The sequence below is a fragment of the Kogia breviceps genome, chromosome 18 (assembly GCF_026419965.1).
Source record: "Kogia breviceps isolate mKogBre1 chromosome 18, mKogBre1 haplotype 1, whole genome shotgun sequence".
In the NCBI taxonomy this organism is placed as follows: domain Eukaryota; kingdom Metazoa; phylum Chordata; class Mammalia; order Artiodactyla; family Physeteridae; genus Kogia; species Kogia breviceps.
In genome coordinates this window covers 41,355,045-41,383,035 of record NC_081327.1, presented here as the reverse complement: position 1 = coordinate 41,383,035, position 27,991 = coordinate 41,355,045, and the positions used below count along the sequence as shown (strand labels likewise).

The 27,991-nt window shown below is 38.3% G+C and overlaps 1 protein-coding gene across 3 annotated transcripts in view; it reads right to left on the bottom strand.

Annotated features, from left to right (window-relative positions):
- SNTB2 (syntrophin beta 2) overlaps nt 1–27,991 on the bottom strand; it is a 94,024-nt gene that overhangs the window by 14,962 nt on the left and 51,071 nt on the right. For 2 of the 3 annotated variants that reach the window (XR_010837701.1, XM_059044861.2), the window contains exons 3-5: nt 23,965–24,175; nt 17,577–17,719; nt 1,051–1,247 (exon numbers count right to left, since the gene is read on the bottom strand). Coding sequence is in view for 2 of the 3 variants with exons in the window: in XM_059044861.2 (XP_058900844.1) it covers nt 1,051–1,247; nt 17,577–17,719; nt 23,965–24,175 (551 nt within the window). In the remaining variant the exon portion in view is untranslated. The remainder of the gene's footprint in view (nt 1–1,050; nt 1,248–17,576; nt 17,720–23,964; nt 24,176–27,991) is intronic. The other variant, XM_067018663.1, reaches the window with a different exon arrangement.

Genomic DNA, 27,991 nt, shown 5'->3' with positions numbered 1-27,991 from the left:
AGGCAGTTCTAAAGCCATGGAGATCCCTAACTTTCCAAAAGCAATGGAAAGGAATATAAATCACAAGACATTCTGCTCTCAAAACATTTTCTCTTTTTGTATAAATTCTGTAAAACTATGTTTATAAAATAAAATACTTAGAAAACAGGAGCAAAACTAAGTAAACCAACTTGCAATCAAGATATTCAAAGTAACTAAAACCATATTAGAAACTGTAACTGTGTCTTCATTTTGACTACTCTCTGTTCTTGTTAAAATGAAAAGCAATCTGGAAATATCTATACATAACCATATACATAAATATATATGTATGAAACCATACTTCCAAATTCATATAGACAAGCCACAAGAGGGCACTTCAACAATAGAAAGAGACCATGAGACTTACTTCCTTTAGATGCTTATTTCAGTACTTACTGGGCAACACATTTTCAAACTTTGGAAGAGAGACTCCTATTCCAAATTCTCTTTACTTTTCTACAGCTATAAGCTTTGCCAGATGCTCCTCTTTTTTTTTTTTTTGCTGTACGCGGGCCTCTCACTGTTGTGGAGCACAGGCTCCAGACGCGCAGGCTCAGCGGCCATGGCTCACGGGCCCAGCCACTCCGCGGCATGTGGGATCCTCCCGGACCAGGGCACGAACCCGTGTCCCCTGCATCGGCAGACGGACTCTCAACCACTGCGCCACCAGGGGAGCCCAGATGCTCATATTTTTAAAGGTGTCTATCCATGTCCCAAATCTTAACTAGAGGGTCAATGCATCTAGTATTTAGTAAATGAGTCCTTACACTATAAAGATTTAAATAATGAACAGTAAAACTACCATGTTGTACAGAGAGTGTTGTAAATGTGTTCAGAGCCACGTAAAAAGCTCATGAAAACTTTGCTACCGAAACAGAGAAACCCAGTTTCTTTCCATCGTGATCACTTTAAGGTGCCTTATTTCAGAACATTTTTAAGTCTGGCATACAGGATAATGGTTTTTACCTTAAAATAAAGTATAACAGTTCCATTTAATTACTATTAGAAATGAAATGCTAGGATCTGTACCTAGAGAGACTTCCTTGATCAGCTCAGCAGCAGCATGGCAACCCTGAACAAGTATCCGGGTCCAGGTCGATAGATCCCGATGCGTCTCCACCCGGAAGAGATGCATCTCAATGCCCTGCCGAGAGCCTGTCCTGGTAGCAAACGTAAGGTCAGATCCAAGTGAGGGTGATCGACATCCGGAGCCAGAATGAACCAACCTAGAACCACAAACAAATATCAAAAGTAATTAATGCACTGTCAGAGGAAAATGTCCTCTGATTTTATGCTGATTAATAAGCAGAAAATTATAAAAGCCATCAGCAGTTTTTAGATAAGTGTATTTCAAAAAAAGATTATAGTCTTTGAAGTAGATACCATTCTGTTTTCCCATAAAATGACCCCTGGTGTCACAGGCAGAACACTAGGCTGGATGGCCCAAGGCCCCCATTTCCCATTAGCTTTGTTTATGCTCCCAAGAGGCCATGCGTATCAAAAGATTCAATTCTGATTAAGAAATAGGCCCCCACACATGCGTATCCTCCCCCATTATCAGTATCAACAGCATGGCACTTTTTTACCAAGGATAAACCTATACTGACACATCATAATCACTCAAAGTCCAGAGTCTACTTTAGGGTTCACTCTTGGTGTTGTGTATTCTATAGGTTTTGACAAATATATAAAGACATATAGCCATCACTATAATATACAGAGAATTTTCATTGCTCTGAAAATCCTCGGTGCACTGCCTATTCATTGTCCCTCTCCGTACAACCACTCATCTTTTTATTATCTCCATAGTCGTACTTTTTCCAAAATGTCACAGTATAAAGCCCTGTCAGATTGGCTTCATTCACTTAGTAATATGCATTCAAGGTTCCTCCATGTCTTTTCAGGCTTGATAGCTCATTTTTTTTTAGCGCTGAATTGTCTGGGTCTACCACAGTTTATTTATCCATTCACCTACTGAAGGATGCCTTGGTTGCTTCCAAGTTTTGACAATTAAGAATAAAGCTGAGTATACCAGAAATTAACACATTGCAAATCAACTATACATCAATTCTAAAAAAAAAAAGAATAAAGTGGCTATAATAAACATCTTTGCATAGGCTTTTTTAAAATATAATTTTTCAACTCCTTTGGGTAAACCAAGGAGTGGAATTTCTGGGTTGTAAGGTAAGAAAATGTTTGTAAGAAACCACCAAACTCTGTCAAAGTGGCTGTACCATTTTGCATTCCCACCACCATTGTATGAGAGTTCCTGTTGCTCCATATCCTTGCCAGTATTTGGTGTTGTCAGTGTACTGGATACTGGCTATTCTAATAAGTGTGTAGTGGTTTAATTTGCATTTCCCTGATGATATGTGATGTGAAACATATTTTCATATTCTTATTTGCGAACTGTATATTTTCTTTGGTGGGGCATCTATTCATGTTGTCCTTGGTCCATTTTTTAATGAAGTTGTTTTCATTCTTTGGCCTGTGCTGCATGGCTTGCAGGATCTTAGTTCCCCGACCAGGGATCAAACCCATGCACCCTGCAGTGGAAACATGGAGTCCTAACCACTGGACGGTCAGGGAATTCCCAAGTTGTTTGTTTTCTTACTGTTGAGCTTCAATAACTCTTTGTATTATTTTGGATAACAGTCATTTATCTGATGTGTCTTTTGTGAGTATTTTTCCTAGTCTGTGCCTTCTCTTCTAATTCTTTGACACTGTCTTTCACAGAACTGAAATTTTTAGTTTTAATGAAGCCCAGCTTATTAATTATTTCTTTCATAAATCATGTCTTTGGTGTTGTATCTAAAAAAGCCATTATAATGCTCAAGGTCATCTAGGTTTTCTCCAGTTACCATCTAGGAGTTTTATAATTTACACTTAGGTCTATGATCCATTTTGAGTTAATTCTGGTGAAGGGCAAAATTTTTTTACATGTGGATATCTAGTTGTTCCAGCATGATTCATTGAAAAAGACTATATTTGTTCCACTGTAGTGCCTTTGCTACTTTGTCAAAGAGTAGTTGATGATATTTACAGGGGTCTATTTCTGAGCTCTCTATTCTGTTTCACTGATCTACATATTTGTCTGTACTTTCATCAACACTACACTGTCTTGATTACTGCAGCTTTATAGTAAGTCTTGAAGTTGGGTAACATCAGTCCTCCAACTTTGTTCTTCAATTTTGTGTTGGCTCTTCTGGGTCTTTTGCCTCTCCATATAAACTTTAGAATCAGTTTTTCAATATCTATAAAATAACTTGCTAAAATTCTGACTGGGAAAAACTGACATCTTGAAAATATTGTCTTCCGTTCTATGAACATGGAATATCTATTTATTTAGTTCTTCTTTGATTTTGTTCATCAGAGTTTTGGAGTTTTCCTCATATAGATCTTGAACACATTTTGTTAGATTTATATTTAAGTATTTCATTTTGGGGGGTGCTAATGTAAATGGCATTGTGTTTTTAACTTCAAATTCCACTTGTTCATTGTTAGTATATAGGAAAGCAATTGACTTTTGTCCACTGATCTTGTATCCTGCAACCATGCTATAAGAGCTTATTAGTTTCAGGAGTTTTTTGCCAATTCTTTTCCATTTTCTACATAGATTATCATGTCTTCTGAGAACAAAGATAGTTTTATGTCTTCCTTTTCAACCTGTATACCTTTTACTTCCTTTTCTTGCCTTACTGCATTAGCAAAGACTTCCAGTATGATGTTGAAAGGAGTGGCAAGAGGGGAACATCCTTGCCTTGGGCCTGATCTTAGTGGAAAAGCTTTGTGTTTCTCATCATTAATTATGATGTTAGCTGTAGATTGTGTGTGTGTGTGTGTGTGTGTGTGTGTGTGTGTGTGTGGTATGCGGGCCTCTCACTGCTGTGGCCTCTCCCGTTGTGGAGCATAGGCTCCGGACACGCAGACCCAGTGGCCATGGCTCATGGGCCTAGCCTCTCCACGGCATGTGGGATCTTCCCAGACTGGGTCACAAACCTGCGTCCCCTACATCGGCAGGCGGACTCAACCACTGCGCCACCAGGGAAGCCCAGCTGTAGATTTTTTGTAGGTAGTCATTATCAAGTTGAGAATTTACCATTTATTCTTAGTTTACTGAAAGTTTTAATCATGAATGGGTGTTGCATTTTGTCACATGCTTTTCCTGTATCTCCTGATATGATATGATTTTTCTTCTTCAGCTTGTTGACGTGATGGATTACACAAATTCATTTTCTTTTTTTTTTGTGGCAGGGTGGTCACACCATGCAGCATGTGGGATCTTAGTTCCCTTATCAGGGATCGAACCCGTGCCCCCTGCAGTGGAAGTGTGGAGTCTTAACCACTGGATCACCAGGGAAGTCCCTGTGCAAATTGATTTTCAAATGTTGAACCAGCCTTGCATATCTAAAATAAATCCCACTTGGTTGTGATGTATAATTATTTTTATACTTTTTTGGATTAGATTTGATAGTATTGTTTTGAGGATTTTTACATCTACGCGCATGAGAGATATTGGTCTGTATTTTTCTTATAATGTCTTTGTCTGGGTTTGGTATTAGCATAATGCTAGTCTCATAGAATGAGTTAGGAAGTATTCCCTCTGCTTCAATCCTTTGAAAGAGACTGTAGGGAATTTTTTCCTTAAATGTTTGGTAGAATTCACCAGTGAACTCATCTGGGTCTGGTGCTTTCTGTTTTGGAAGAACTTACACTCTTCCCAAAAATTAACTCAAAATACATCTTAGAGCTAAACGTAAAATGTAATAGTGTAAAACTTCAAGAAGACATTTTAACAGAAAATCTAAGTAATCTAAAAAGATACAACACCAAAAGCATGATCCATAAAGGAAAAAAATGATTAAGTTGGAGTTCATTAATTAAAAACATTTGCTCTTTGAAAAACACTGTTAAGAGAGTGAAAAGACAAGCCACAAAGTAGAAGAAAATTTATGAAAACATATACCTGGTAAAGGACTGTATCCAAAATACACAAAGAAGGTTTTATTTTTTTAAGAGATCACTTTTTAAATAAATAAATAATTAATTAATTTTATTTTTGGCCGCATTGGGTCTTTGTTGCTGTGCGCGTGGGCTTTCTCTAGTTGTGGTGAGAGGGGTCCACTCTTCGTTGCAGTGCATGGGCTTCTCATTGTGAAGGCTTTTCTTGTTGCGGAGCACAGGCTCTAGGCATGCAGGCTTCAGTAGTTGTGGCACAAGGGCTCAGTAGTCGTGGCTCGCGGGCTGTAGAGCACAGGCTTAGTAGTTGTGGTGTACGCACTTAGTTGCTCCGCAGCATGTGGGATCTTCCTGGACCAGGGATCGAACCCGTGTCCCCTGCATTGGCAGGCAGATTCTTCACCACTGCACCACCATGGAAGTCCCCACAAAGAACTCTTAAAACTCTACTTGCCTATTCAATATTCATTCTCTCATTCTTCCTTAGAAATAGAAAGCTGCCTTTATCCCGAATGACAACATGCACAGATAAAAAGAGTATTTCCCAAACTTCTCTGAAGAAAGAGATGTCCAATGAACTGCAAGCTGTTAATGGGTAGGATTACCAGAAAAGCCCCACAACTGGAGAACAAGGCAGCAGGTATGTACCCCTTCTGTCCTTTTCCTCTTCTTCCTCCTGGCTACAATTTGGATACGATGGCTAAAGCTTCCAGTAACCATCTTGAGCCATGACGCAACCTTGAAGGGTAGAAGCCTCTTGCTAAGGATGGCTGTTTTCTTTTACATAAGAAAGAAATAAACACCTATTTTATTATTTTATATTACTTTTGCTACAGAGTGTGCTTCCTAGTGATCATAAATATGCAAATGATGTGTTAAATAGGCAGTCAGAATATAAGTCTGTGATTCTGTCTGGATATATAAATTTGGGAGTTGTCAGTGTATAAGTGATATTTCAAGCTATGGTATCAGATACAATCACCAGAGGGACAGGGTAGTTGATAGAGATCTGAGCCCTGAAATAAGCCAATGTTTAGAAATCCAGGGGACTTTCCTGGGGGTCCAGTGGTTAAGACTCTGCGTTTCCAATGCAGGGGGCTCGAGGTTCAATCTCTGGTTGGGAAACTAAGATCCCTTTTTTTTCTTTTGGCATGGTGCGGGCCAAAAAAAAAAAGAAAAGAAAAGAAAAAAAGAAATCTGGAAGATAAGTAGAGATCAACAAAGGGGGATAAGAAAGTGTGGACAGGGAGTTTAGTGCAGAACTGACAGAACCAGGAGAAACCACTAAAAAAGTACAAAAAAGAAGCTGCAAAAAATTTTTTTCAACTACTTTCAGTAATTATACTGTTGGTGATAACGTTGTAGTAGTAATAATAGTAGTACTATTCTGATATGTAATGTGGGATAAAGCAAAAATGCAATTATGGGATGTTCTACTGTGATCATCTCTGGTGTCCTTAAGATCTGCAATACTGGATATGGGAAAAAGGAAAACCAGATTTAAGATAGAAGACATTAAGTGATTACACTGTAGTCTCAAACTTGAAATGGAGTATCAGTGTGAACTGTGTATTTTATGTTTAAAAAATATATATATGTATATATATACACACTTACACATACTTCCTACCTCTGTCCATCAACAAAGGCCTATAAACAATAACTAATCCAATAGTAACAAATGTAGTTAGTGCCCAAATTGAACCCCCATCCCCTCAAAAAAATAAGAAAGTGAGGCTTCTTGGAAAATGTCAGATCTAGAGCAGAAAATACACAAGTTAAGTCCTGAGTATTCTATCATAATGGATAATATGGCAATTCTCAAACACTTTTATATATTTTAAAAATCCCTTCAACTGGGCTTCCCTGGTGGCGTAGTGGTTGAGAGTCCACCTGCCCATGCAGGGGACACAGGTTCGTGCCCCGGTCCGGGAAGATCCCACATGCTGCGAGCGGCTGGGCCCGTGAGCCATGGCCGCTGAGCCTGCGCGTCCGGAGCCTGTGCTCCGCAACGGGAGAGGCCACAACAGTGAGAGGCCCGCGTACCGGAAAAAAAAAAAAAAAAAAAAAAAGAATAATCTTAAAAACTATTTTCAGATAAAAGGGAAAGAACAGAGCTTCATGTGCCACTCCCCATTGCTTGCATTACCACCTTAACCATCCCCGCCCCGCCCACCCCTGCCCAGTCCATGGAAAAATGTCTTCCACAAAACCAGTCCCTGGTGCCAAAAAGGCTGGGTGGTTTAAAACATATTTTAAAAATCCCTTCACCTGGGCTTCCCTGGTGGCATAGTGGTTGAGAGTCCACCTGCCGATGCAGGGGACAGGGGTTCGTGCCCCGGTCCGGGAAGATCCCACATGCTGCAGAGCGGCCGGGCCCGTGAGCCATGGCCACTGAGCCTGTGCGTCCGGAGCCTGTGCTCCGCAACGCGAGAGGCCACAGCAGTGAGAAGCCCGCGTACCGCAAAAAAAAAAAAAAAAAAAATCCCTTCAACTAACAGTGAAAAACTTGCAACAAAGAAAATCTTAATCCCAGATGGCTTTGCTAATGAATTCTACCAAATATTTAAAGAAGAATCAATGCCAATTCTTTATAAAGTCTTCCAAAAAAACAGAAGAGGCAGGAATACCTCCCAACTCTTTCTATGAGGCCAGTAATATCCTAACATCCAATCCAAAGACAGCTCGAGAAAAGAAAACTACAGACCAATATCATGTATAAATATAAGACACGAAAATCCTCATCAAATTACTAGCAAATTCAATCCAGCATGACCAAATAAGATTTATCTCAGAAGTGCAAGGTTGGTTTAATGTCCAAAAATCAATATTGTAATTGATTTATAAATTAATTTGATTTAAAAAATTCTTTTTAAATTGACTGACTTATAAATTGATAAGTAAAACCATATAAATAGACTAAAGGACAGAACCCACATGATCACTGTAATAGACATGGAAAAAACATGCCCCAGGGATTTTGAATTGCCAAAATAATCTTGAAAAAGAACAAAGTTGGAGGACTCACACTTCTGATTTCAAAACTTACCACTAAACTATAAAACTGAGAGTCCAGAAATAAACCCTCACATTTATGATCAACTGATTTTTTTTTTTTAAATTTATTTTGGGCTGTGTTGGGTCTTCGTTTTTGCACGAGGGCTCTCTCTAGCTGTGGCTATCGGGGGCCACTCTTCATCGCGGTGCGCGGGCCTCTCACCGTCGCGGCCTCTCTTGTTGCGGAGCACAGGCTCCAGACGCGCAGGCTCAGTAGTTGTGGCTCACGGGCCCAGTTACCCCGCAGCATGTGGGATCTTCCCGGACCAGGGCTCGAACCGATGTCCCCTGTATTGGCAAGCGGATTCTTAACCACTGTGCCACCAGGGAAGCCCGATCAACTGATTTTTGACAAGGATGTCAAGGGACTTCAATGGAGAAAGAAGTCTTTTCAATAAATGGTACTGTGATAATTGGATTTTCACATGCAAAAGAATAAAGTTTGACCACTACTTCACACCATATAATAAAAACTGACTTCACTTGGATAAAAGAATGAAATGTAGAGCTAAAACTATAAAACTTTTAGAAGAGAACACAGGATTAAGTCTTTGTGACATTGGATTAGGGAAAGCCTTCTTAGATATAACACAGAAAATGCAAGCGATATAAGACTGATAAATTGGACTTCATCAAAATTAAAAAATTCTGTGCTTCAGATGACACTATCAAGAAAGTGAAAAGAGGGACTTCCCTGGTGGCGCAGTGGTTAAGAATCCGCCTGCCAATGCAGGGGACATGGGTTTGAGCCCTGGTCCGGGAAGATCCCACATACTGTAGAGCAACTAAGCCAGAGCTCCACAACTGCTGAGCCTGCACTCTAGAGCCCGTGAGCCACAACTACTGAGCCTACATGCCACAACTACTGAGTCCATGTGCCACAACTATTGAAGCCTGCTCTCCTAGAGCCTGTGCTCTGCTACAAGAGAAGCCACCGCAATGAGAAGCCTGTGCACCACTCTCCACTAGAGAAAGCCCATGCACAGCAACGAAGACCCAACACAGCCAAAAAACAAAAAAAAATAATATGTTCACACAAAAAGTTGTACCTGAGTGTTACAGCAGCATTATTCATAACAGTCTAGTCAAAAAAGTGGAAATAACTCAAATGGCCATCAACTGATGAATGTGCTATATCCATACAATGGAATATCATTCAGCCTTGAAAGGGAATGAAGTTGTGACATGTGCTCCAACTTGGATAAACCTTGAAAACATTACACAAAGTGAAAGAAGTCAGACATAAAGGGCTCTATAACATGATTCCACATATATGCAATGTTCAGAATAGGCCAAATCTATAGAGCCAGAAAGTAGATTTGTGATTGCTTAGGCCTGGGGGAGGGGAAAATGAAGAGTGACTACTAACGGGTAAGGAGTTTCTTTCTGGGGTGATGAAAGTGTCCTAATATTGATTGTGTAACTCTGTGAACATATTAAAAACCATTAAACTTTATACTTTAAATGGGTGAACGGTATGTTATATGACATATCACAATAAAGCTGCTAAAAAAGTAACAGTGAAGTATACATATGGAAAAAAGAGAAAGCAGTTCTCTTTAAAGTCATTAAACTATTCAACACTTTGTTTCAAGACAACCATTTAATATAGTTTAATTTATTCACTTCTTCTAAAAATATTTTCCCTATTTTTAACAAGTTCGAGGTAGATCAGTATAACAGAACAAACACGGTACCTCACTATAAGGAATCACTCAGCAGATAATGTTTTCCACATAGGATTTTTAAAAACTTGGGTGAGAAATGTATACCAAAGAGAAATAAATAAAATGGCTTGTTCTTAGCTTCACTGTAGGCTGTATACCTGTAATATTTTTTCTACAAATTTGCTAGTTCCTTCCTTAACTCCTCTAGCAGTAACCTGAGCAAGATGACATCTAAGAGTAAATGGATGCTCCTTCACATTTCCTTTCATTGCCAGGGAGTCACTACTGGTTCAGATAAAAGACAAGCCTGTGTATCTCAAGGAAAAGGCAGTTTCTTCTGATCTACCAACTGGTTTAGCCAAGTTAATTACTATAGTTCTCAGTCCTGGCTCTATATAGAATCACCTGGTGCACAGCTTTTAAATATTACTGATGTCTGGCTCCGTCCTCAAACATTCAGATTTAACTGGTCTAGGGTGGGGCCCAGTCAACCGTATTTTACTAAAAGTTCTCCAGATGATTCAAATGTGTAGCCCCAGTTGAGAAGCGCAAAACTATTGGTTTGCCAACTTTTTGGTCTTCAACAAAGGAGGACCGTTTGTTGAGGACACTTCAACACTCTTAAAAACTGAGGGGGCTTCCCTGGTGGTGCAGTGGTTAGGAATCCTCCTGCCAATGCAGGAGACATGGGTTCAAGCCCTGGTCCGGGAAGATCCCACATGCCGCGGAGCAACTAAGCCCGTGGGCCACAACTACTGAGCCTGTGCTCTAGAGCCCGCAAGCCACAACTGCGGAGCCCCTGTGCCACCACTACTGAAGCCCGAGCACCTAGAGCCCGTGCTCCCAACAAGAGAAGCCACCGCAATGAGAAGCCTGCGCTCTGCAATGAAGAGTAGCCCCTGCTCGCCGCAACTGGAGAAAGCCTGTGCTTAGCAACAAAGACCGAACGCAGCCAAAAATAAAAATAAATTAAATAAAATAAATTTATTTTTTAAAAAAGTGTTTAAAAACTACTGAGTACTCCAAAACACTTTTCTTCATACGGATTATATTTATTGATATTTACTATAATGAGAAATTAAAACAGAAAATTTTAAAATATTAATTCATTTAAAAATAAAAAATAAAATGGTTAGATGTTAATATAAATAACTTATTTGTATTAAAATAATATTTTCCAAAACAACAACAAAACATTAATGTGAAGAATAGCATTGTTTTAAATTTTTTGCAAATCTCTTTAATATCCAGCTTAATAAAAGAGAGCTGAATTCTTATATGTGCTTCTGCATTCTGCTGCACTATGCAGTTTAAGTATGCTGAGCCTCACACAGCTAGGCAGTTGGACAAGGAAGGAGTATTTAATCGCCTTTTCAGATAATTGTGGTTATCTTTCTGTCTACCAAACCAAAACTCAACAAGCGGATTCTTAAACGTTAGTTGCAGTGTAGGATCTGAAAACTTATCAATAAAGTTTTCATATCCTGTTACATTAAATAATCCTTTGGTCTCTCTTGTAGCTTGAATAGATCTTTCTTACCCTCGCATGATTTTGTAGCATCATGTATTGGTCATTTGGAGTATATTTTTTCATTGAGTTATGCACATTTTCCAAATGTTAAAAGCATTTTATTATATCAAAAAATCACATTTGCTAGTATCACCAATGATCTCATAAGACAAGTCTTTCAGTATTGGGAAGCCATGAAACTCACAGAGACAGATACTAGTTTTCCAGAATTCTAATTTTTGTTTGAAAGCTAGAAATTTATAATTGTTAACAAATACCATCAGTGTTTTCCTTAAATGACAAATTCATTTTGGTTATTTTAGGAAAAAAAAGTCTGACAAATACCAAAGTCTGACCAGCCACAGTTTTGTCAGCCAGTTGTTTTTTCAAGTGAAAAATGGTGTTGCATGAAAAAGCCCGCTAGTTCAGCTTGCAACTCAACCATACATGCTTTCCTCTGCAACAACTCTCATACCTCAGTATGCAGCAGAAGTGGACTCTGAGCACTTCCCACTTCATCTCACAGATTATTAACAAGATGAATACTCAAGGGTTGAGATTAAATAAAACTAGTAATTTTTACTGATTCAACAAAGGCATTTTGAGGTTAAACTGGCATGTTTTCTCCCTGCAAGTCCATACAGTTTGGTGCCAACTGCCTTGATTCATGCTAAGGTACCAGCAATTTTACCAACCCTCAGTGCAAATGTCAACAATGAAAAAAGCAAACAACATCTTAGTATTACTGTGAAAATAGTTTTGAACTTACAGACCCCCTGAAGAAGGAATCCCCAGAGGTATATGAAAGTATAATTTGAGAACCACCTCCCTGGGCTGATCCCTGTAGAACCAACATGCCAATTATACATTAGCTATCTCAGCAAGAGTTAAATAAGTTTCAAAACTACTCCACATATGATCCAAGTAAGACAAAGTATGAGGAAAGTGATAGGGTGTATTCTACCAATTCAGTTTGATTGCTAATCCCAAATCAGACATTAAAAAATATAAAGTCCAGGATAATTTTTCCTACAGATTTGATTATGAAATATTTGGCAGAGGGAATCTAATTCAAACCAGCTGCTGGACTCTTGCTGCACAGCAGTTGGTTAGAACACACTGCCAAAAGGCCCCTTTAGTGGGGAGGCTAGATGAGCTCATGCAAAGGCGTTTCAGCAGCTTTTGCCCCGCAAGTCCCATAAGCACAACACCACTCAATTTTCCACATCATAAAGCAGCCACACTTTCTCTGGATCGTTTTCTTTTCCAGTCAAAGAAAGATTATAGGAAAACACTACAAAATTCACATCCTGCAAAATCCATGGCACCTATATCTATTTTTCTACCTGTATCCTGTACCTGGCTTTAACCTCAAGAAATGTGTAAAATAAAAATAAAATAAATAAAATAAAAATCCTCTTCATTTATCACTTTCATGTTTTTACTTAATTCCTCAACCATCCCAAAATATCAGCTATTAAGTAAACACACACACACATACTTTTGGTTTCCAAGAATCTATAAATGTGCAAGCCAATATAAATGGTTAACTCATGTTAATTTATATGACCCTAACAGTGTTCTTTGATTTTTAAAATTTATTTTATTTATTTATTTTTGGCTGTGTTAGGTCTTCATTGCTGGGCGCAGGCTTTCTCTAATTGTGGCGAGCAGGGGCTACTCTTCGCTGAGGTGTGCAAGCTTCTCATTGCGGTGACTTCTCTTGTTGCAGAGTACGGGCTCTATGTGCGTGGGCTTCAATAGCTGTGGCATGTGGGTTCAGTAGTTGTGGCCCATGGGCTCTAGAGTGCAGGCTCAGTAGTTGTGGCGCACGGGCTTAGTTGCTCTGCAGCATGTGGGATCTTCCTGGATGAGGGTTCGAACCCGTGTCCCCTGCACTGGCAGGTGGATTCTTAACCACTGAGTCACCAGGGAAGCCCTTCTTTGATTTTTTTTTTTAAATTTACTTATTTTATTTATTTATTTTTGGCTGCACGGGGTCTTCGTTGCTGTGCGCGGGCTTACTCTAGTTGCAGCAAGCGGTGGCTTCTCTTGTTGTGGAGCATGGGCTCTAGAGTGCAGGCTCAGTAGTTGTGGCACACAGGCTTAGTTACTCCGCAGCATGTGGGATCTTCGTGGACCAGGGCTCGAACCCATGTCCCCTGCACTGGCAGGCGGGTTCTGCACCACCAGGGAAGTTCCCTTCTTTGATTTTTGAACTGCAATTAATTCTTAATTTATCAGGGACTATCTACCTTTGCTACTGGATCATCAAAGTCCTTAATCTTTTCCTTCTCTGTATGTTTATGTTACCCTTGTGTGTGTGTATGTGTGTGTCTCATCCACTCATAAGAACATGTTCCAAAGTATTAGAATTAGTGAAAGTGAACAGTCAGCCCTTTCTCATTATGTATCTCATATGTATCTCAAACTGCCTCTTTCCTCCACACTAAAAAGACATAAGCACACCACTTTCTGGCTTTGCTTCTCTCTACTGGATACCTTCTGGTCTGGGTTCCTCCTCTGGTCTCTTTCAGTGGTGATACTTTAACCCCTCTGGGAGGCAGAGGATGATTAAGCCCCCTTAATTCTATCAAGAAGTGACTTAAACCAATTCCATCTGGCCGACACAGCCACATGGAAAAACTAAACCTCTCATCTGCCTGTCACCTTTGCTCCTAATCCACCAGTACTTCCTAAGCAAGGAGTGAAGAATCCTTTCTGTTTCATTAATTAATTAAACGTATTAAGAGGGACTTCCCTGGTGGTGCAATGGTTAAGAATTCACCTGCCAATGCAGGGGACAAGGGTTCGAGCTCTGGTCTGGGAAGATCCCACATGTCACAGAGCAACTAAGCTCGTGTGCTACAACTACTGAGCCTGTGCTCTAGAGCCCTTGAGCCACACCTACTGAGCCGGTGTGCCACAACTACTACAGCCCGTGTGCCTATAGCCCGTGATCCACAAGAAGAGAAGCCACCACAATGAGAAGCCCACGCACCGCAACGAAGAGTAGCCTTGACTTGCCGCAGCTAGAGAAAGCCCACATGCAGCAATGAAGATACAATGCAGCCAATAAATAATAAAAAACAAAAACAAATATATATCTGAATTCCTCACATTAATATGAAACTTTCACTACTCGTAAAAACTGTTGGTTTAGAGCTAAGCTCTTCTTTTAACAATGTCAAAAAACCAATTATACTTTTTACACAAATTCTTCCTTGACATATTTTCACTTAATAATAAATAATTATTATAATTAAAGAAACTAACACTTACTTGAGCACCTACAATGTGTCAGGTACCACTGTAGGCATTTTAAAAGTATTGACTCATTAATACTCACACCCACTCTATCTCATTAGAGTCCACTTAACAAATGAAAAATCTGTGGCACAGAAAGATTAAGTAACAATGCTCCTAATTACCTAATATAAGTAGCTATTAGGAACTCAAACTCAGTTTAAGGATTGGTCTTATTCCCTTCTATTAAATCTTGTTGGCTTTTGGGGTTTGTTTTATTTATAACAGCTTTACTGAGATATAATTCACACACCATATACTTTACCACTTAAAAGTGTATATAGTTCAATGGACTTTAGTGTAATGAGAGTTTTGCAACCATCAGCACAATCTTAGAACATTTTCATTACCCTAAAAAGAATCCCTATAACCACTAGCAGTCACTCCCTATTTCTCCCAACTCCCTCCCCGTCCCCCGCCAAAAAACCCCTGGCAACAACGAATCTACTTTCTGTCTGTATAGATTTGCCTATTCTGGACATTTCATATAAATGGAATCATACAATATGTGGTCTTTTGCATCTGGCTCCTTTCACTTAGTATAATGTTTTCAAGGTTCATCCATGCTGCAGTGTGTCTCAGAACATTTTTTTTATTGCTGAATAATATTCCATTGTATGGATATGCCACATTTTGTTTATCTGTTCATCAGCTGATAGACACTTGGATTGTTTCCACTGTTTAGGTGTCATGAATGATGCTGTTATGAACTTTCATGTATAAATTTTTGTGTGGACATTTTTCATTTCTCTTGGATATACAACCTAGGAGTGGAATTGCTGGGTCATACGGTGACTCTATGTTTATCCTTTTCAGGAACTTTCAGATTTTTCCACATCAACTGCACCATTTTATACTCCCACCAGTAGTGTATGAGGTTCCATTTTCTCCTACATCCTAGTCTACTCTTGCATACTATCTTTTTAATTATAGCCATCCTAGTGGGTGGGAAGTGACAGCTCATTGTGGTTTTAATTTCCAAGTCCCTGATGGCTAATTATGCCAAGCACCTTTTCATGTGCTTATCGGCCATTTGCATCTCTTCTTTGAACAAACGTCTACTCAGATCCTTTTCCCATTTTTTAATTGGGTAATTTATCTTTTTATTATTGAGTTGTAAGAGTTCTTTATATTTTCTAGACACAAGTCCCAGATTAGATATATGATTTGCAAATATTTTCTCCCATTCTGTGGGTTTTTTTCACTTTCTTAATGGTGACATATGAAGCAAAAAAGGCTTTAACTTTGATGAAGTCCAATTTATTTATTTATTCTCTTGTTGCTTTTGCTTTGGTGCTGTATCTAAGAAGGCTCTGCCTAAGCCAAGATCATTAAGATCTACTCCTGTATTTTTTTTCTAAGAGTTTTAAATCTTACTTATATCTTTTCCTTAGTTGCAAATTAATACCACACTGAGAGTACCCACACAACCACCCCATTTCCTTGTTTAGTACCAAAGTACCTTGGTGGTCTAGGTCCAGTCTAGTCAATGTCCAGAAATTATTTGTTTATGAGATTGTAATTTCTATATTGAACAAAGGCTCATCTAGGGGATGTCATAGGTTTCTGCTCCATCCCTCCAGTAACACCCAGTTAAGGAAATGTCAAAGGATATAGCTACCCTCCTTGCATTCTATGATCATAACTAGAGCATAAGCCTCTTCCATAAAATTTAAGCTTAAGAGATCTGGACAGTCATATTCATAAGCTCTAACTCTTTAGAAAATATAAATTTAATTGCTCTAATTATATCTACTGAGACATGTCTACATGTTTGTTACAATTCCTGTCATGCTCCCAATATAACTTAGACAGAGAAACTCTAATTTAAGTAAGAGAATTTATTTCAACTAAGATTTATTGAAGGCCTACTATACACAAAGCATTATGGGAAATGCTGAGCTAAGTCAAAGTTCTTGACCTCAAGGAGGTTATAATTTAGTGAGAATTTTAAAAATAAATAAATAAAACCAGAGAAACTGATGGTTAAATTCAGTCTTTCTGAAGGACCATTATGTCCTGAAGGAATTAATGAGGGCACACTTCCCTAACTCTGAGGCTCAATAAATCCTTTATCTCTATTCTGTGATCTAAGGCCTCCAGCTCTAAATTACACAGAAACTCCTGAAAAGCTATGTGAAAATTATATTTTTATAAAAAGAGTGATATATGTAAGGGAACTTGGCAAATTGAAGGAAATCCTACATAACATAGAAGTCTTCCTGGAATAGAAGAATACTCTGCCTCACGTGACTCTCTGTCTGCTGAAAGCAGGAGCCCCCATACTGTTGCCAATGGGACATACCAGATGGCTCCACCATTTAGCCTTTCTGACTACCAAGTATTTTCTGTGGGGCTCCCTTTTAATGTGTAGTTTATGAGCTAGATCAAAACCTGATTCTTTTTTAAGCCCAAATAACACCAAACATGAACATGTTTTCTAGTTTCACACTAGATAACTACTTTCTAGTTATTTCTTAAGACATCTTGGTCCCCAAATCTACATTTCTCTATTCTTTTCCCTTCCAACTCCCCATATTGGACATGCTAGAAACATCCTGTTGCTTCAGGTCAAATAAACGTTTATTTGATGGAATCAAAATTATGTACTCTTATACTAGAAAGAGACGCTGAAGAATGTTTTGGCTGAGTTGTGTGGTTTATCCACGGTACCACAGTCTTGTTTAAATGATTTCATCACTCAGTCAAAATGCTGCCACTATTTCAGTGGTTTTCTAGTCACAGTCAATAAAGTAAAGGAAAAAAAAACAATTTACTTATCTTCATGACTAAGCAAGTCTTGAAAAGAGCAGTTAGGAAGCTGCTTCAACAACTTAAAAAGTACACGCAAAAATACTAGTGACAGAAACCATTTATTTTGAGCTAGGAGCTGCAAAATAATCAATAAAGTTGTGAAAGAAAAGTTTTTGTCTAAATCAACTACATCAGCTACTTAAATGTTATTTTAGCCGCCTAAAAGATAATAGAGTTCATTTTAAAATTCTTTAGTAGATTTAGAGGAGGATAGACATTTTATTTTTTGTCTTAAGTCTTACCTTGTGGCAACAAGAGGGTAGCTATGACACGGTGATGCCCAGGCATCCCTTGTCCACGGCATACAGTCATAAAGCAGCAAATCCTTTTCAGTCACAGCCATGAGGACAGGTCTCCACTGTTGTCTTCCACCATCTAGTTTTGCCTGTTACAGTGGTGAAATCCAGAAAGTAGAGCTAACTATAATGATCTGTAACTGTAAAAGTTCCTTCAGTGACGGCCTAAGATAGTGGGTCTCTATTCTGTTTCCCCTTCCTAACAGATGAGAGGAAAAGGAAACATCCCATCAGGTTCCTTCTCACTGGCAGGGATTCTCCACTGGGAGGTGTGAGGTGGATTGTGTAGTTTGAGAAAGCTCTCCCTGAGTGAGTTACAGACAATTTTCTAATGATATGACACAGTTTTTTCCCTATTCCACAATAACTAATTATCACCAATTCTAATTAAATACATAGTACTCTATTCAAAATGATAATAGTTTTAATATGTCTGATGTGGGAGTAACATCTTCTAAGTACAGGATAGAAACTATTACCCAATGAGTCTGTATAATATAAACATCATTGTTTTTCCAAATATTTTTGATCAAGACCTACAATAAGAAATACATTTTACATTGCAACTCAACACATACATATAAATACTGAATTTAAAAATTTCCCAAACAACACAATTCCTTTACTTTGTACAACGTACTCTGCTCATTTCTATTTTACCTTTTTTAAATGCCAATATTACCAATTATGCTGTATTTTGGAAAACACTGATATAAACTATTGTCAAAGAGTTCCCCATTATAGTTCAGGAAGTTTATGTTTCAGTTTCAAGTGTACCATTGCATTTAATTGCATAAAGTTCAGTTATCTCTATGATGGTTTAAAAATGTAGGAAAACAACCACTATTTATACATATTGTCAAGGATCCAAGACTAAAAAACAAAAGACTATGTTCAAGAAAAGCCCTGGTATCATCAAAATGTTTGCCTTCATAAGAATAGACCTTTGAGCAGGGAACGCTTAACAACAGGGTATTTTAACCCTCATCTTTTCTGCTCACTATCACTGATGGCTTCAAGGTGAATTCAAATTGATGAACCACTTGTCTCTTACTTGTCTTCAGATCCGCTTTTTATTTTCTCTTCCTTAATGGCTTCTGAAGGTAATTTGAACATGTCAGAACACCTTAAGAATACATCTATAATCTGAAAAGTGACCTGAGTGGTTCGGTTCTGTGCTATAACATCTACCACTGGGACACTTTTCTCCTAGCTAGAGCCATGAGCTGATTCCAGGAAGGGGAAATGAATTCCAGCCAGTGAAGTCACCCATGTTCGACCCTGTGCTGAAAGCACAAAATACATGACCCAACCCTGAGAATTCAAGCAAAGTATGGTAGAAATAATTAATACTTTCCTTACCAGTGAACCCAAGTTTTCTAAGACTCTATATTAGTCTAAAGTAATGTCTGGAGGGAGAGTATCAGCTGTAAAGAGGTTCTCTTGGATTCTTAAATTTTGGGGTCATAGATACCCCAAAGGGATTTCTAGTTTATGTGCACTACTAAGTCTTTGTCTCCGAGATTGTTATGGATAATATTTCATAGGGAAAATAATGTAAAAATGTATCTTCCCAAACGGATAAAATGACTATCTGATTTTTTAATTAATTTTTTTTTTGCTAAGTTATAAGAGAGATTTTGAACACTAGATCAGAGTATATGCATTTAGAAAACCTAAATTAAATGTATTTCTTCCCAAAGAAGAGAAAGGAAAACTGCTAATGCCAATACAAGCAATATGCAATTTCAAGACAGAGAACTTTTCTTTCAATTAACAATTTTTAAAAAGTGTTTATTCTTTAGCTCTTTTGAGTCCTTAGTTTTTGGAAAGTATCTTTTCCCTCTTCTACTTACCATTGGAGAAAAATGAAACCTCAGTTTAAGTCATTCTGTTTGCCTGTTTGCCTTAACTCATAAGGATACTGTTTGCTTTCACTGGAATCAAAATGCCGCCTGCTATATGTAATATGTGTTTTTGGTTGTGGTATCAGTACAAGCAACCTTGGGACTCCACTACATGGGTGCAAAAGACTGTAGGTGTCCTCACAGCAGAAGAAGAAGGAAACCTCATGTCCACCAGACATCCTTCAGGACTTTTCTGGCACCTGCAACAGTATGGCTGGGGCTGGTCTGCCTCTGGTGTCTCTAGAAGGGATGGCAGGTCTCTTGATGTTTGGACTATCATACTGGGACCAACTTCTGGCTCTGGCCACTAGCCTCTTGTTGCAAATTACGTGTCCTCTGAGTCCTCCTGGCTCTGATCCCAGAGGTGTTTTTTTTCCCCCACTATCAAGTTTTTGGCCAGAGAAAAAAGGGATACTAAAGTTAGGGTTCTGGTTTGCTTGTGTTTTCAATACCCACACATGTATACACCTGGCCAAACAATAGCCTTCTCCAAATTTTATTTTCTAATAACTAGAGTTGAATAGCACTAAAGATGAAAAATTAATAATAGTTATTATTCATTCCCTAAATCTCTTCATCCCACAAGTCTTTTTAAGAGGTGATGTACTCCTGCTATTCATGTATTTTATTATTACAAGAGAAAACATAGAGCAAAAAATAAATTGTTCCACTAATCCTGATTTAGTGCATATGTTCCTAATTTGAGTCTTTACACAGTTTGAGAATAACCAGGAACAAGGTATGAACTGTGAAAACAAAGCTTTCTTTGGCTGTCTTGGCTTTTCTACCAACACTCAAATGCTTAAAAATACTTATTTTGTAGGTAACATATGTCCCCTCATTTGGTGGACTTAAAGAAGATTCCCTCTTAAGAATATAACCAACTAAAAGGTAAACCATCAGTCACATAAAAATCAGTATCAATAAAGATAGAAGTGCCTTGCACAGAACAGATTATCTATTGGTTACCAAACATCTGTAGCATAGGTTTTCCCTATTTTAAGCAAACTCAATTTATAACAATGTGAAATAACAAACAGATAAGTTAAGGAGAGATCATTTAAAGTTAAATAAATGATAACTATCTTTTCTTTACAACTGAAACAGTTTCATTCATATGCAAGCTTTTCAGGAAACACATCTATTGCTAAAATAAATGCTTACGTATTTTTAAAAGACTACATGATCTAAAATTATCCTGACCATTTTCATACTCATAGAATTAAACAATCTTACCGTTAAAAAAGGCAACTCTTATCAGATACGTAAGTTCATTATAATACCTCTGAGGAATGGTATCCAGTCTTGCTTGAACAACTTATTCTAAGTGTATTTGATTTGGGTAACCCAAACAACTACTTGGAAAAAGTAAAAATCATGAATAGTTTAGAAACAGCACTTTGGATTAGTTCCATGATACTATTTTTAAAGAAGTTGAAACTTTTCGACTTGGTATTATTTTCCAACCCTGAGCTTGTGTTCTTGGACAGTATTTTATAATTAATGACTTGTTTGCTTGCTTTTTGCATGTATATATGTAGACAAAGGAAAAAAATCAGTGAACATTTACTATTTACAAAGCATTAGGCTAAGTTCTCTGGGGGCTAAAGATTTGGGAAAAATGTGCTCCTATCTTCCAAGAGCTCACAACTGAGTGGAGGAAACACACACATAAATACAGTCCATAAAGTGCAGATTGTGATGAATTTGTGGCTTTATTTTTCTCCTCTCTACTTGTCTGTATGTAGCATAAACCAAATTAAGTTCACTTTAAAGGTCTGGCAACTCTCATATGTTGCTGGTGGGAATTTAAATTAGTTCAATCTTGATGGAAGGCAAATTTGGCAATATTTATCAAAATTACAATCGCATATATCTTTTGTGGTAGTTTAAAAAGATGTCCACAAATTCTTTACCATTCTTCCCTTTAAGAGCCAGAGCCCTGGGGTATAGACTGGACTTAGTAACTCACTTCTAATGAAAAGAATAGAGAAGAGACCAGGTCATAAAAGGTATTGTGGCTTCCATCTTGTACTCTCTGTCAGATCACTTGCTCTGACAAAAACCCACAGCCATGTCTTGAGGACACTCAGCCAATCTTGTGCAAAGGCCGGCATAGCAAGGAACTGAGGACTTCTGCCAATAAGCAGTAAGAAACTGAGACCTCCTGCCAACAGCTATATAAATGAATCATGTTGAAAGTGGACCTGCCAACCCAGTCAAGCCCTCAGATGACTGCCACCCTTGCTGACAGCTTGACTGCAACTTCATGAAGCATCCCAGACCAGAACCAGGAAGGTAAACAGCTACGATTCCTGATCCTTAGAAACTGTGGGAGGTAAATGTTATTTCAAAGTCACTAACTCTTGGGGGTAATTTGTTTTATAGAGATAGATTACTAATATACCCTTTGAACTTGCGCTTCTGGGATTTATCCTACAGGTATAGAAATATCCCCTGTTCTATGAACTCTAACTATCAAAGCTCAGGAAATGATGTAAAACTTTGGATAAATCCCTTTCTAACCAAAGTTTTACTGCTCACTACTAGAAACTTAAGAACCAAATACATTCAGATAATGTGTGTTCCCTTGTTATCTGATCTATCTGAACTCAGGAACCAAAGAGTTTGGAAAGCACATGTGTGAAAGGACAAACTACAAGGTTATTCATTATAGCATTCTTTGTAATGGCAAAAGATATGACAACAAAACTGGGGGGAGTGCTTATTTAACTACAGCCACACGATGGAAAACTATACAGTTGTAAAAAAGAATGCTCTCTGTGCTTTGATATGGAAAGAAACCAGCAAGGTATAAAGTAGTGTGCATAATATGCCATCTTCTTTTATAAAAGAGAAAAAGAAGAATATATATTCATAACTGTTTTTATTTACATAAAGAAATCTCAAAAGACTCAGTAGAAAGGAACGAAAGTGATTACCTCTCTGGGCGCAAAGGGGTAGGAATTAGGCGGATGGGGGACCAGAAGGAGAGTAAGACATCACCTATTAACTTTTTATTCTGACCTTGGAACTATGTGAATGTATTACCTTTTTAAAATCATGAAGATTTCTAACATTGCTGAAACCACAGAACAATTACCACTCAATCGAGGTTTTCAAGCAGCATATAAAAATACAGAAACAGTGATAAACACAACTAAAAGACTAAAACTTTCAAAGTCGTAAATACTTATACCATGATTTTCATTAGTTTCTTCTGCTTAGTTACTCTAATTATGCCTCCTAGAAATCATCACAGTACTAATTCTGTGTTCTAATTTATTAAAATCATTATTTGGAATGTTCGTAAAATTTCACGGCTGAAAAAAATCTAAATCGGTGGAGTCCGAAATCCACTACACAATCACCTGGGGGGCCAAATGAGATTTCCAGGCCCCGCCATCGGTCCACCAAATGTGAACTCCTGATGGGGAACATGGGGAGCCAGACCTGGAAAACTGTATTTAACACAAAACAACAAAATCTGTCTGGGCTGATACTGATGCAATCCCTGCCCCCTTGCACACACGAAGGAACTCGGATGCAAAGATATGAAGGCACTTTTAAAAAGATCTACAACCAGTGAAAAACAGAGCTAGCACTTGAACAGTCATCTCTGAATCCCTATTCTGTCTTCTGTTTTCAACTCCCTCTGGCCCAGCTGACAGTGAAGGACCAGAAAGAAAAAGGATGTATGGTAACATCATGTAGAACTTTTAGTTTCCCGTTTGCCAAATTTGGATCTAAACTAACTTGGATCATATCCTTCCTTTCCCTTCACCCAACATCTACTTAGGTTTTCTTGTTTCTCTTCTTTTCATCTTTCAGTTGTAGAAGACAACTATACATGTGTTTAATGGCTTGTAAAGTGTTTTGCATATTTTATAATTTTCCCAGACCAGGGGAGTAAGCCTGTTGTCCCTGAAACTCTGTCAATAGACTAGAACAGGAATTGGGAAACTGACTTGTGGGCCAAATACAGCCCACTACCTCTTTTCATAAATAAAGTTTTATTGAAACAGTCACATCTATTCATGTTCGTATTGTCTATGACTGTTTTCTTGCTATAATGGCAGAGCCAAGTAGTTGTAGCACCAATAGCCCTTTGCAGAAGAAGTTTGCTGATCCTATTCTAAAACCGTGAAAATTATCTTCAGTCATTAAGGACACAGATGTTACTAAGAACCCCTTTTTAGTTATGTTATGATGATGATGATCATGACAGTCAATTCTTCTGGTGGAGGTGATAATTAGCAACAAACAACTAAACACTAGGGGAGGAGAAACAAAAGACTAACAAAAGATCTGCAAGCTAGACATCCAGGGCCTGACTGCATGATAAACATTACAGACATATGAAATGGGGGAACCATCCTGGCTCTGAGTAGTGACCTGGTGAGACCCTGCCCTGCCTCCCAGCCTACCTGTTCTGCCAGCCAGGCAATGTGCTTAACCTCCTTGCTGCCTCCTGCTGTACTGGTTGCACCAAGCATGGCATTGAGTTCAGCCAACACCTGTGGGAGGAGAGCCATTATGTTGGTGTGGATAGCTACGAACCAGGAGTGTGCTGTGGCTGTATCCTTGCAACGTAGGATCAACGTGTTCCTGCTATCAGGAGAATGTAGCTCTATCAATCTGTGTGGAAAAAGAAAAAAAAAAGTGAGCTAGATCAGAAGCCATCAAACCTGCCATGGTTTAACATACATAACTGAAAATCTACTTTTACATTCCAGAATATAAATACTTTCTCTTAATTCCTTAGGGTCTAATTCCAGAGAGATCCACATGTGGAAAGATCATCATTGGAAAGACTAACTACTGGGTCTGTTGTTTCAGTATTAATGTAATGATCTAAGATAAGGGAACCTATCGTAGAGTCTGTAGTAGAACACTGCACTTTGCCTTAATTTCCATGTCAAAGAAATGAAAAGTGTGTTTGCTGAATCTCATAGGCACATTGTAAAGAAAGAACTAATGTTTTTTTAAATACTTAGAAAACTCTGGTATACAGTATTGCTAGGTATATAGAACCTACTGCCAAACAGTGAACTGAAATTTCCACTGTGTGAAATAAAGAAAATAGCTGAAGAATGACTCTTTACGAAAAGTTGAAATTGTTTTTGAGGGTCTGGGTAACATTATATGATTAAATCATCCACTGAGTCATGGTAGAAGAATAGTTAAGAGATTTTCAACTCTATGACTATTATTTGTTAATACTCAACTGTGAACAATCTATACTTCAAAAGTAACTTTTAGGAATTACATAAATTTTTTTTAAAGTACACTCAACAAATTCCTTATGAAGCAATCTGTTGGGTACTACTTTGTGTTTTGATCAAAGTTTTTGCCAAGATGAATTTTAAAAATCATTCAATAGGGGCTTCCCTGGTGGCGCAGTGGTTGAGAGTCCGCCTGCCAATGCAGGGGACACGAGTTCGGGCCCTTGTCTGGGAGGATCCCACATGCCGCGGAGCGGCTGGGCTGCTGTGAGCCATGGCCACTGGACTGGGCCTGTGCATCTAGAGGCCACAACAGTGAGAGGCCTGCCCACCGCAAAAAAAAAATCATTTAATAAATGACTAACATATATACACTGCTGTGTTCTAACAGTGAACATACATATCTTTTAAAATGGAAAAAGAATTTGGTAGGCTGGAAATTTACAAACTGCCACTGACCCAAGGAGAGATCTTTTTATTCTTTCATCTTTCTGAAGATAGTTTTTGCTTCCTTGAAGCACTGTCACCAGATCCCACACCACCTGTCAAAGATGACCGGCTTACATGTACACTAGCATTTCTGCCTTGAAGCTTGCATCCCTCTCTTTTGTCCTGTTTAGAAATTCCTTTACAATTCCAATATTTTAATTTGCCATACTTAATATGGCAAATATTCATTCTCATTTGAACTCTGGTCAGTCTACCCTTTCTTAAATAAACACCTATTGAGAGCCTACTGTATGCCAGATACTATGCTTCACACTGTGTTAGACATACAGCAGTGAAAAAGATAGGCAAAAAAACTAGTCTCTACTCTCACTGGGACTATCATCTAATGGGGAAGGCACAAAATTTATAATTAACTAATACACAATTACAGGTTACAAAAACTACTTCTATAAAGAACTGTGATGACTACCACAAAGTTCCTGGCTAAAAAAGGCACTCCCAAGACGGTAGTAGCAAAGCAGGACTGCAATGGAGGCCTCTACACCTCTGGGGCACACTTACCAAGCTGGTGTCATGCTGTGAGTCAATTTATAAACACATCTACCTGGTAACCTACTTACCCACTCACGTGCCTTCCCACTAGACTTACCCTTCTAGCTACCTGAAGGTCTAGCCACCCGTCTATCCATGTTTCATATGCCTTCACAGTTCTAGGACAATAGCTAAGTAGGCCAGAAAGTTCTAGAAAATAGTCAAAACATAAAATAAGATCTGTGACCAGCCAAAACACTTCACAAAGCCCACACCTGAAGTATCTTTAGACAGCAAGTCATAAGCTATCCTGCTTTCTGTTTTAGTTACAGTTCTGATGAATTTATTTGATTTCCTATCCTATAGCTAAATACAGTGAGAAGTAGCTTGGGATTAAAATTTAGAGGGTTTTGAATAGTAGGTTAAGTCTGCATATTAATTGGTAAGCAACATGGTATCACTGAGGATTCTCAACAAGGGAATGATATGACCAAAACAATGAATTAAAAATAATTTTATGAGATATCTGTACACCTAGGTTCACAGCAGCATCATTCACAATAACCAAAAGGTGGAAACAACCCAAATGTCCATTGATGGAATGGATAAACAAAATGTGATATATATATATATATATATATATATATATATATATATATATATATATACCACAAGCTACTTGGCATGGCCAAAAATAATAATAATAATAATTTTATAGTGGGATGTAAGATGGATTACAATAGAGAAATGGCCTGGGGAGGTTTAATTGGATCCAAGAAGGATGAGACTACACAGAGCTCACCAGCAGGACACATTCCTAGTCAGGAGGAACACCTCCATCCTAAAAGCTCAGCAAAAGTAGAAGAAGAGAAGAGATTTCTGACAAATAGCTTAACATTCATGTTGACCTTTATTTAGTCCTCTATATTACTTTATAATGTTTTTTCTTTCTAATGTTATTTTCCGCTATAACAATTGTTGCCGTCATGGTCCTTAACATAAATATTTGTTGGCTAAAAAAAGATTATATTTTCTAAAAGAAAAAATAGTTATACATTTATTATGGGAAGATTTAAAATAGTATATTACACTCACTCCCTGGCTCTGAACTCCTGGAAACTGCTGATCCTTTTACTGTTTCCAAGGAATCAAACTGTACATAAGCTTTTCAGACTGGCTTCTTTTACTTAGCAATATGCATTTAAGGTTCCTCCATGCCTTCTGTGGCTTGACAACTCACTTCTTTTTATCACTGAATAATAATAGTCTACTGTCTGGATGAACCACAGTTTGTTTACCCATTCACCTATTTATTGAAGGACCTCTTGGTTGTTTTCAAGTTTTGGCAATTATGATTAAAGCATTTGTGTGTAGGTTTTTGTGTGGACATAAGTTTTTGACTCCTTTGTGTAAATACCAAGGAGCACAACTGCTGGGTCACATGGTAAGACTACGTTTAGCTTTGTAAGAAACTGTCAAACTGTCGTCCAAAGTAGCCGTACCATTTTGCATTCCTACCATCAATGAATAAGCCTTCCTGTTACTATACATCTTTGCCAGCATGTGGTACTGTCAGGTGGATTTTGGCCATTCTAATACGTGTATAGTGGTATCTCATTGTTTTAATTTGCAATTCCCTAATGGCATATGATTTGAGCACCTTTCATATGCTTATTTGCCATCTGTAGTTCTTCTCTGGTGAAGTGTCTGTTCAGATCAGGTCTGTTGTTCATTTTTAAATTGGGTTGTTTTCTTATTGTTGACTTTTAGGAATTCTTTGTAAATTTTGGATATCAGTCCTTTACCTGATATGTATTTCACAAAGATTTTCTCCCAGTCTGTAGCTGATCTTTTCGTTCTCTTACCAGTGTGTGACAGTTAATTTTATGTGTCAACTTGACTGGGCTAAGGGATGTCCAGGTAGCTGGTAAAACATTACTTCTGGGTGTGTCTGTGAGGGTGTTTCTGGAATAGATTAGCATCATCAGTAGACTGAGTAAAGAAGATGGCCCTCGACAATGCAGGTGGGCATCATCCAATTCACCGAGGGCATGAATAGAATAAAAAAGTGGTGGTGGGGGGCAAGTTTGCTCTCTTCTTGAGTTGGGACAACCATCTTCTTCTCCTGTCCTCACACATTGGCATTCCTGGCTCTTGGGCCTTTGAACTCGGGGTGAATTATAAGACTGGTTTTCCTGTTTCTCCAGCCAGCAGACAATGGATCATGGGACCTCTTGGTCTCCACAAC